This window comes from Montipora capricornis, chromosome 10 (genome assembly GCF_036669925.1).
Source record: "Montipora capricornis isolate CH-2021 chromosome 10, ASM3666992v2, whole genome shotgun sequence".
In the NCBI taxonomy this organism is placed as follows: domain Eukaryota; kingdom Metazoa; phylum Cnidaria; class Anthozoa; order Scleractinia; family Acroporidae; genus Montipora; species Montipora capricornis.
This window is the reverse complement of record NC_090892.1, coordinates 61,980,082-61,991,372: the sequence shown is the minus strand read 5'-3', so window position 1 is coordinate 61,991,372 and position 11,291 is coordinate 61,980,082. Positions and strand designations below refer to the sequence as shown.

General features: G+C 36.1%; 1 protein-coding gene and 1 long non-coding RNA gene across 3 annotated transcripts in view; one reads left to right on the top strand and one right to left on the bottom strand.

Annotated features, from left to right (window-relative positions):
* The window catches only part of LOC138018424 (protein NLRC3-like), a 66,193-nt gene that overhangs the window by 2,637 nt on the left and 52,265 nt on the right, over positions 1-11,291 (top strand). For both annotated transcript variants that reach the window (XM_068865041.1, XM_068865040.1), the window contains exon 2: positions 199-310. In XM_068865041.1, the coding sequence (XP_068721142.1) occupies positions 208-310 (103 nt within the window). In that variant the 5' untranslated portion in view covers positions 199-207. The remainder of the gene's footprint in view (positions 1-198; positions 311-11,291) is intronic.
* On the bottom strand, positions 3,064-5,083 carry LOC138018438 (uncharacterized). The gene is made up of 2 exons (XR_011126024.1): positions 4,489-5,083; positions 3,064-4,056 (listed from the first exon to the last, which is right to left on the bottom strand). It is a non-coding gene; the product is annotated as an uncharacterized lncRNA (long non-coding RNA).

Below are 11,291 nucleotides of genomic sequence, written 5' to 3'. Positions count from 1 at the left end.
GTTCTGAGCACTGGGTAGGTTTTTACCTCTCCTCCCACCCACGGCATCTAATCCCATCGCTCTTAAAAAAAAAAAAGGTTTTAAAATCACACTCCCTATTTGAGCTCTAGGTGAGCAAGGGACTGATTGATGGTAGTGATGAGATTAATATTGCACAGCTGATCCATTTCTTGTCAATTTTTCTTTTCTTGCACACAGTGAGGGAACATGTCAAAAAAGTCAGAGCAAGGTTGGAGACCAGTAGGGAAGGTCGTCAAAGGCATTGGTTTGGAAATATTGCAGGGGAAGAAAAAGGAACATCAACATTCTGGTAAAATTTTTTCTAGTTTCTGTTACATAATTACAGCAGTATACTGTATCTTGATAACAACCGTGGTGCATTGTTTCTATTTAAAAAAAAAAAAAAAAAAGAGTAATTTGATTTTCAACCTTGATCAAATTAGGAAGTTTGATCTCCAAAAGGGTAAAAAATACATGAATTTGGTAATTTACTATCATGCAGTGCGTATATATTAATTTTACCCAAATAAAAATTAATTTTATATATTTTAAGAAAATGACGAAACCTTTGAGTTTGTAAAACTTGTTTTGACAGAAACTTTTGCCATCCTCAGTTAGTAGAATACAAAGGAATGGAAGCTGAATTTAAATAGAAAAGGCTAATGTGAAAAATATTTCAGCTTCCATTGCTTTGTATTCTACTAACTGAGGATGGCAGAGGTTCCTGTCGAAACATGTTTCTTTACTTGTCTGCTACTATCATGACAATTTTTTATATCATTTTAAAGCTTAACATTCAAGTGCAAGTACATGTATTGTTAGATTTGGAGCTTTATTCTGTGTTAAAAAAATAATGCGGCATCAACAATACCTTCAATACCTTTCTAAATTTTAGTGACTTTTTCGAACTAGCTTTAGATACCTGGACACGTGCTAATCATCCTTTTTAAATTATTTGTGAAAAGCGCAAAAGTAAATCCTTATAAATACTCATTTTTCGTTCGTATAGTAAAGGATTGGAACAACCTACCACTGCACGTAGTAGAAGCTGAAACTTTTAACATTTTTAAAACCAGACTGAAGTCTTTCCTTAATTTGTAAATTGTAAATATGTAATTATGATGCTTGTTTTAGTTTTTAGTTTTTAATTCCAAGAAACGTTATAGGGTCAACCTCGTGTTTCCTTTTCATGATGTATTTTTATATTTTATTTTTTCATCGTGAATAAATTATGCTTATGCTTATGCTTATGCTTATGCTTATGCTTCAGTCAAGTAAAAACAGGAATGTTAATTACAGTTGAAAATTTGGGTGCAAAATTAAACAAGATTCTAATTTCTCAAAAGTCACTTAACTGGAAGTCTACAATAGAAGAGCTTTTAGGAGGTTTTGAGCTAATCTGAATTGCTTTGTAAAGAAAAATTTGACAGCAAAGTAAGCATTAAGCCATTAACACCTCAAACGCCCTATGATCCCCCCATTGATGAGTAGAGGATTTTATAAAATCGTCTGGCATTAGACAGAGCAAAATCTCCTTACACATGTATATAGGTGTCACTCTCAGGGGTCAATGGGTTTAGTACTTTGGTGGAAAAAAAAAGGCAATTGCAACTATTCAATTCTTAAATCTGCATTTTCTCAAAAAGGATGATCATGCGCATGACTCCAAAACAATACGGTGCATTGGGAGACGTAATACTCTTCATCTAAACAAAATTTGAGAGAAATATTGATTTTTGAGTTTTGTGGCTGTAAAAATTAAAAAAGATATACCGTATTTACCCGTGTGTACACTGTAGGTCGATCCCATGTATAAGTCGACCCCCCATTTTTGATGGCAAAAAACGCAAATGTTCATGGGACACTAATCTTGTATTCTTCGATTTCTGGAAATGTGGATGCACAAAAAAATCAGGGCCTCAAGCGCTTAATAGTTTTGTTGTTCAGCAGCTGTTGTATATGCGGGCGTTTTGTCCTTGAGTTTCGAAAAAGTTCTGTGAAAATTGAACATGTAAACCTCAAACTCACCTGTTTCGTTGTTCAAGGATAAAGGGCTTTAGAGGATAAGCACAATGCAACATCACAGAAGCAGGAGTCAATCTTTGAAAATAACTTGCGAACGATGCGAAAATGTGCAAGGTTTAATTGGGCCTTGACTTACAATTTCTCAAATGACAAACAAAACAAAACTCATAAACCAAACAATACGAAGTTTGCAAAAGCATTTAAATCTGCCAGGTTTGAATAAAGAATAAAAAACAACCATTACCAACCAGCATTTTCACGCAAACACGAGTGACAATGCTTGCACGCAAACACGAGGTATTGCGCCAGGTTACTAAGCCGTTGAACGATCGTGTTTTATTCGAGGAAACAGAAATGCCTTCGATCTTTCAGTTATCTAGATCGAGGAGAAAGTGATGAAATACGGTAAATACGGTATTTGCATTCTTGAAGGATCTTAACAGGATCCTGAGATAAGATCGTGTAAGATCCTACATAAGATCCTTCACAAGATCTTACTTAAGATCCTGTAGGATCATGTAGGATCCTACAGCAGGATCTTAAACAGGATCCTTTAGGATCTTGTAAGATCCTGCAAGATCCTAAACAAGATCTTAAGCAGGATCCTGATTAGGATTCAACCCAGGATCCCAGCTTGTTATTGCAGGATCTTTTAAAGGATTTTATGCAGCATTTTGGGATCCTAAAGAGTATTTTAGGGGCTTGTTTAGGATCCTATCAAATTTAGATTATATATATATTTTTTAAACTGTCCAATTAAGCTAGTACAAACCAATTTACATGTTCTTATTCTCAATCCAAACCATGTCATGGCAAGCTATTCAAGGTATTAGTAAGAGATCATGCAACAAATTTCTTAAGAATGCAACTATCCACTTGTAGGAACCTTGTGATATACAAGGTCCAAGCTAGGTCAAAGTATCCTGTTGAGACCTTTTACATGTAAGTTATGAAAGTAAGCTGAATCTTGTCGCTATAATAAGACTGCATGCACTTGTATTTTCTCATTTTTTTCTCACAATAATGTGGAGTCAAAAGCCGACAGGAAACATGTCTTTATTCTTGCAAAGAAGTCTTACATTACAAATAAACAGATTATGCAGACAGAACAAACTGTACAATCAAATTACGAGATGGCAGTGATGCTTGAATTGTACATCCAATGTTCTTCTCACAGATAATATAAACTACGCAATCACAATCGTGCTTCATATATAGCAAATAGAAAATGGGATTTTGAAAGAAATTAAAACAAAAAACTGGTATTACAATGTTGGTAATTAAATACTTGTAAATTTAAAACAAAATTAAATAGGTTTGAATTAATCTGTCAATGATGGTGATGGAGATAATTTTCAGTATTCTTTCAGTTTGTCCAAACATTTTTGATTCATAGATTTGCGTACATATCTGACCAGGTCCTGTCAAAAACTTTGTCACCACACCTGACTCGAATACATTCGGAAAGATAAGAAGTATGGAAATTTGTGAGAAGTTAGTTTCTCGCAATCAAGAACCATCACATTTCTCAATAATACAATTAACATGTCTGCATACATTTTCTCATGAGTAAATGTCAATATTCAAGATATTTCTTATCACAATCCAATCGATCTTTCAGTTATCTAGATCGAGGAGAAAGTGATGTCATTTACTCACTAGCTTAACAATGAAGTGTGTGAATGCGGCTTTATTAGTATGCAGCATGAGAGTTCTTGATTGTCACATTCGTGTTCTGCACCCTTGTAGAACCAGACACTATGTGTAATCTATATAAATCCTATGTAACGACCATAATTATGTAAATGGTATGTTATGATATACATATATTCAATATAGAGATATATAGAGATAAACCACAGAACTATAACAAGTCTGCAAAGAGAGATCCCCAAATACATCAAACCATAACTGGTTGAGGAGACAGAATTGGCTGCTATTTAGCATTTTTATCTGCTGTAACGGAGCTTTCCCTGCTGTCCCATCAAAGAATTTTTTTCAGAAGTGTCTCTTTATACTCTTTCTTGGCAACTAAAAAAAAAACAGTACATATACTTCAATGATGCATGTAGTGATTCCTCTAAATCACTGATTATTTCTATTAGTCTACGTCCATAATAGCTTTCTCAGGCATTTTCTGCATTGATTACAATAGTTAAAGTGACAGAAATTAGCATTTTTACGAGAAGGAATCAATTGTCAATCGTATACATGTAACTTGCCGTATGAGAACTTTTTTTCAAAATCATTTGCTTCACCAGTTGATCTAACTTCATTATTCTTGTTAAAGGTTTACTATTTTTTTTAACAGGGCTATAGCATGTAAGCCAAATTGAGTCTCCTTGCTTCACAAATTGAGTCGAAGGTGTGAAAATGTGAATTCTACATGCATGTAAATCGTTCCTCATTTTGAAGACAATCAGGCATCAAATCAGATGTTATTCGCTTAAAGTTAACGCTTACCTTTTTACTTGAGTTGTTGTGAGCATTTCCTTGCCTGGATCAGCATTTAAAGAGTAAAACTAACAAAGAAATCGTCACCACTAAAGCGTGATCGTAGATACAAACATTTGAATGAAACTGCCCAAAACCTGTAAGAGCTGGTAAGTACTTCATGTATGAGCTGGACTGGTTACCGCTGACTACTGACCAAAACAAAATCACTAGTTTCCAGTCCGGTCTCTCACGTGTTATCCAAGATGGCGGAGGATGACAATCTTTCTACGGATTCATTTTAATTGAGCAAGATTCCAAAGATACTGGAGTTCATTGAAAGGATTAAGTGCTGACTTGGAGTGTGTAATTTTCAAGAGTAATGCATCATGTTCCTTTTAGAATAAGGCCGATTATGAGAGCATCAAACAAGGTAATCCGTTGATTAGTATTTCTCACAATCTATAGAATACATTGGAATAAAAGCTTCCTTTTTCATTTCTCCGTGTACAGAGTGATTTTATGTTCAAAGTTTGGAGCCTTTAAAGGACATGTATTACGAACAGTGAATTAACTCGAAAGATAACACATTCACATTGGCATGCTTTGAATAAGACCAAACCTTTAGCTTGTTATACATGTAATGAAGGTTGAAGTTCCTGTTTTTTTTTTTTTAGTGAGTGCTACGTAAAGACTATTTTACCCGAAGGCATAGTAAATATATACAGCAGGCCTTTGCTTTTACATAGGAAATAGATACCAGTACATTGTATGTAGAGTCTATGCAAATTTTTACTCCTGGTTTGTTTTAATTGGTGCAGTACAGGTCCAAGACATAGGCAATTTAGGATCTTGATTCCTGTCCCATTCCCATTTAAGATCCTGTTTAGGATCCTATTCTTCTTTAGGATCTTGATTCCTATCTAGGATCCTGAGTAGGATCCTATTCTTATATCAGATCTTAAAGGATCCTACAGGATCTTATTAAATCTTACAGGATCCTACATAGGATTTCTACCAGGGTTAGGGTGACATTGACTAATGCTTGAACAATCTGAGTGGAAGTCATCTTCGGAGTCAAGTGATTAATTGTGTAGTGTCAGTAGATGGTATAAATAGTACTCTAGTCATTGATGCAGTGATTGGTTATCAAAATCATCGGGTGTTATTGGTCAACTGTCAGTCTTTGTGTCACTGACCATTAAGACTGTAAAACAGTGATTGGTAAAATTTGATCCAGCTTAGTCTAATGCCTTCACATGTATAAAAAATTGTTACATGTAGCATAATGGGTCAGTCAGTTATTTTTATATAAAAAAAAAAATATGTTTGTCCGTTGCTCCTGTTCATCATCATCATTTTCCCCGGCTCAAGTTATCAACTCTCTGGGGTGCTTCTGTCAGTGTTCTTCCTAACAATTGCATAAAGTCTGATTCTTCTCAACTGCTGGGCATCTAAGCCCAGTAGGCTTCAAACTTCGTCCATTTGGATGAGTTTGTGTTAAACAAAAGCTGCTTTTGTAGCTGATTATTTTCCATCCTGTTGTTGATATGTATTAATTTTGTAGGGACTGCAGGAAGTGGTAGGCATTGGTTTCGTGGTTTGTGTTTAATTATTAGTTAGTAAATCACTGTTTGTCGTTGCATGTTTGTGTCCAGTCACTTTTGCATTCATACCTGTTGAGCATGAAGATATGATTGGAGTAAACATAAAAGACACTCATTTGAACTGCAGAAGCACATCACAGTATAAAAATTATTTGACCAGTAACGGAAATTGAAGTAATAAGTTCTCGTAAAACATTTTGTTACAAAAACAAGCGATTAAAAATAAGAAGAACAACGTTTCAACTGCTCCATGATCATTTTCAATTTCGTCTTCATGAACAGAAAATTCTGCATAACACAATTTCTGCAGCAATGGAATGGAAGCTAAGTAGTTACATGTATACGAACAGTAAAAATTACAGCTAGAATGCGAAAAGGAAGTGTAAATAAGAAGTGAAGAGAATGAAAACTGTTAGAAGTGTTAAGCAAACAGCTTTGCACGGATGGAATCCCTCTTTACTGGGTTGCCAGTATGGCAAACCCAGTCGGAATCTGGGTTTCATTTCGTCGTTTTTTTATTTTTTTTTTCCGTGTCGGGAAAAATCTTGCCTTTCACTCCCCTGCTAAGTAGTGTCTTTGTGCATGGAGTCTTCTCTGCGTATTTTGTTAAGTTTGAGGGGGCTGGGGTAATACGTAGATTTCCTTGGTGCACACAGGAGAACGTTTAATTATTAAACCTGCAATGGCATCAAAAGTCGTGGTAACGCGGATGGCGTTTTAGTGCATCTTTAAACAAAATATACCCTTATGGAGCTCAAGAATGGAACGTCACTGGGATAAATAAGACAGGGAGTGAAAAATAAATGTCTGGGATCATAAAACCGAGGAGTAATGGACTTCGACAAGAACTATCGCCCGTCGAGCTGAAATCGAAGTGAGCTGTATTTCCGTGTTATGTAGAACACTGAAACCAAATGGAAAATTCTCTGGTAACTTATGGGTTCAAGACAGAGAAGGAATCGAACATCTTAAGTAATCTCTATTCTCTGCACAGTCTTCATGTAAAAATAATATGAAATTTGACAGCCAAGAATTTGTTGAAAGAAAGATTGCCTCTAATAGCAAATATGTTGTTTGCTTCAAAAAATATTTCGCTGGAAAAGATGGTCTTCATGAATTCATCATGTTTTGTAATATGTACTTAATGACTGAGTAGGAGGGCCGGACGGGAAAATATTTGGCCCGCCGCGAGGTCCGTGCGCCACTGCCAAGGGCCAAATATTTTCCCGTCCGGCCCGACCTAACTCAGTCAATAAGCATTTTATCATATGACCACTGTGCTTTTCCTTTTTTTTTTTTTTTTGGGGGGGGGGTTAAAAAATTTGGAATGTTCACTTGCGTCGCTCATTTTGACCGAAAAGTCAGGATTTATATAGCAACAAAATTGTTTTAGTTCGCGTCTCGCGCGCGCTTTCATTGCAAAACTATTGAGAAAATCCCCATATGAGGGTCGTACACGATCCTAGCAGGGCCGGACGGCTTTTTCCGGCCCTGCTCGCGCCATCGTGTACGGCCCTCATATGGGGATTTTCTCAATAGTTTTGCAATGAAAGTGCGCGTGGGGCCGTACGGCTCATATGATAATATGTGAGCTTAACTGGATACTTTTTATGGCAATAGTAAAGCATTTTCGTGTCAAAATGACGTTGGCGTCTTTCTGTTTTGTTAACTTGACCATGCCTCGTGATTTCCACTCTCAAAATTACCATTAGAACCTACTTTTTGCATAGAATAAGCTTTTAAAATGATGTTTTTGTCTTCTGTGTTGATACTTGACGATTCGGGAACATTTTGTGAAAAAATATTTACAACGTGTCACACACGCAACTTGATCTCCCGATTATGCATAACATCCACTTGGCCTTTTGACATCCCATTGAAAAAAACTCATAAAATATTCGCAGACTGGTCGATTTCTCTGAAAGGGTGATTGCTAACAAATAGAGAAAGATTTTCACAATAACTAAAAGTTCCTGTGGTAAGCATGGAAATTCGACGAAGCGGTAAATGTGACTAAATTTGTTGCGTGCGTTGCTATTTTTGTGTTTTGACAGACTTTGACAGAATATTAAATTATGAAAAACGTATCTACGGAATACGGATAGATCGTTAAAAAATCTTTATTTTTAGTGGTTATTTGAACATAAAAAATGGAACGCTTGACGAGAAATAATATTTTTGTTGATATTTGAAAAAAGGAAAATTTCGCGGGAATCAGGACGCGGTGAAAATGAGTTAACAAATTTGCATACGTGCGTTGAAATGTGATACGCTAGGAGACAGGAATTCTCTGATAAATGATTTTGTCATTGTAGTGTAAAATGAAGTTTATTTGGTAAGGCAACAATATTTCTTTAACTTCCTGGTTAATCCAATTTATTGCTACCACTTACTAGTGCGAAGATTGTTTACATGAAACTCACGCTTTTTGCAAATTTTGAGTGTAAGGAAATTACATCATTTGTGGGACAATATGTCCCTTTACTCAAACACAAAAACATTCAGATAGTAACAAACTTCACATTTATTAACAATTTCTTCTGCTTTTGTGCTTGTCAGCATTGTGATTTGCGACAATTCGCAAGTCTGTTTTTGGATCTCATAGATGTTCGGCTCATCCTCGGTGTAAAAACCTTTGAAATTCGCAGATGACGTAACACAAAGGAAAACAAAAGAGCCAAAAAAAACGTCAAACAATAACATAACTCTACCACAAGCTAACAAAACAAAGAAAAATTTTCACAAGTTTTTACACTGAGGTAAACCCAGATGTTCAGATTTTCAATTACATGGCCGCTCAACCTCGCGATTGAGTAAATAGTTCACCCTGAAGTCACAATAGATACGTTTCTCAGGAACCCAACGAAGACGGCTTCCTGATCCGACAGATGAAATGTAAATATTCAGTTAAATATTACAACAAAATTTAAAAAACCAAAGACGGAAGTTTCTTGGCTAAAAAGTACATTGTTTTACTCTGAAAACAATGAACGATTAGCATTCTTTCCCGTAGTTCATTCAGTTGACACAAGGTGATCACGTGCACCTTTACTCAAGAGCCTGTTTGTTATCTTTAAACTGAATTTATTACCAAAGCTTAAAAAACTAAAAGACCTCAAAATGGGACAGGATATTACAAAATAATTAAAGGTGTGAACGTGTGAGCCAAAGGACCTCTGCTGGCGCAACATGTGGGTGACCCTCAAATGGTCTTAATGACCCCCCACTTGAAAAAAATTAACTGGAACCCTGCAGTTCAATACTACCCAATTCAGTGCCTTCTGTTTTTGTGTACACACATACCACAGGCAACCCAGTGTCCGCTTTTTGTAGAGCGTCTTGTTTTGTTTAATTTTGGCTTAATGTCCCGAATAAAAAAAAACATGTCAAAAATCAAGCAATCAAACCTGTTTGAGCACTACCTCAGGATCAGGGGGGGATAGAAAAAAGGCCTGGGACCAAGAAACAATGTTCTCACAACTTGCAAAGCGTTCATCTTGGTCAGCGGGGTATTTTTGAGCGGACGCTCTTTGTGATAGCTGGCCTGCTTTCAGGTGTTTTCGAATGTTAAAAAGATGGTGATCGCTGTAAAAACTATGTGTCTGTTGGCTTTATTGTTGGCGCTATTATCACGAAATGAAGTTGAGAAAACGTTCATAATTGACTCGTTCCCTGATGGCTCTGAAGCTTCCCGTTGAGGCACAACTCACAAAGCGCACAAATAATTTACGAGTATATACGAGTTGAATGCATAGTCTGCGTAGCTAGTTTGCTCAACATAAATCGGTTTATTCACGAGAACCCAAATATTTCAAGTTGTTTCCGATGCATCGTCGAATATCCAGGTTTTAGGATTCAGATGGTAATCAGTGTAATTTATTCACCTAAGGACGTCTTCATGTTGTTCGGTGGCTCCAAAACATCACGACAAACATCGCCTCTTGAACCAACCACGTTTAATTTCATTCAACATAATATCTACTGGGAACGTGGTCTTCTCACTGAAACACGAAAAAGCTGCTTTTGCAAAGTTTCCTGTATATCAGCGGGATGTTTTGGGTTGGGGAGATCAGTGAAGGAAAGAATATTTTTAAAAAAATGTTGTTTCATTAGACCCACCAAAAGTTCTACTTTCCATTCTTGAATTTGTCCTAGTCAAGTCAATTTTTATTTCTACTCAGACAGAAATGATAATTAATACAAATTGGTGCTTAAATTATAAAATCAAGGGATTGCGACGAAAAAGATATTTTACAATTGTAAACTAACCGAGTAGGTGACCCAAAACAAGAAATAAAAGAGTCAAGGAAAAGAGATGCAAGATAATTGTTTTAGATAAAAAGTATTACTTTATTAATTAAACAACAGTTAAAGATTACATAATCGTAAAACATTAGGAATCAAGAATAGTATTATAACCACCAATTACAGAATTGATATATTGACAAAAATTGGAAAACAGCTTGATTTTCTTTTAACATCAATGGATAAAGAATTCCAAAGTTTTGGACCAGTGTAACTGAGAGAATGAATACCGTATTGAGTGGTATGAACAGATGTAACAAACAGATTATTAATCTGTCTGTGATTGACGTGTATTATATGAATGAATAGAAGTTACTGGGTTAAAAAAATTAACAAAACTAGAAGGGCTTAGTGTATGGTGCCACTGATAAACAAAAGAGAGAATTTCAAGATGAATTATATCAGAGAATTTGAGGAGTCTGAGAGACTTCAATAGTGGCTGTCCTACATTCAGCGTCAGCTGCAATCCTTTCAGCTGGGAATGTGCAGTGTCTCTTGGAACTACATGTAAAGATAAAGTATTTTACCAAGGGTCTACCAAGCCTACATGTATCTGTCATCTTGGTGACCCTAACTTCAGCGATTGAAGCATACACCTGCCAGCTATCTTGTGAACTGCGTGTGTTCAGCTTGAACAGGGATAAACTAAAAATTGATTATTTGGTAGTCTGAAACTTGAGAAAGAAGAGTGACCTCAGATTCAACCGTGAGGATCTCTTTTGGACCCTGCAAATTGAAATTCCAGGAATTCATTTCTATATACAGGAATTCCACTACCACTATCAACATACCTTCCTGTTTGCTAGAACGGCTATTACAGTTGCGCATGCGCGGTGGTGGTAAACAGTGCTGCTTGGCTGGCTGTATCAATGATGCAGGCAGTTACCCCTTAACTGCCTGTAGGGGAAGTTATGAAGCCAA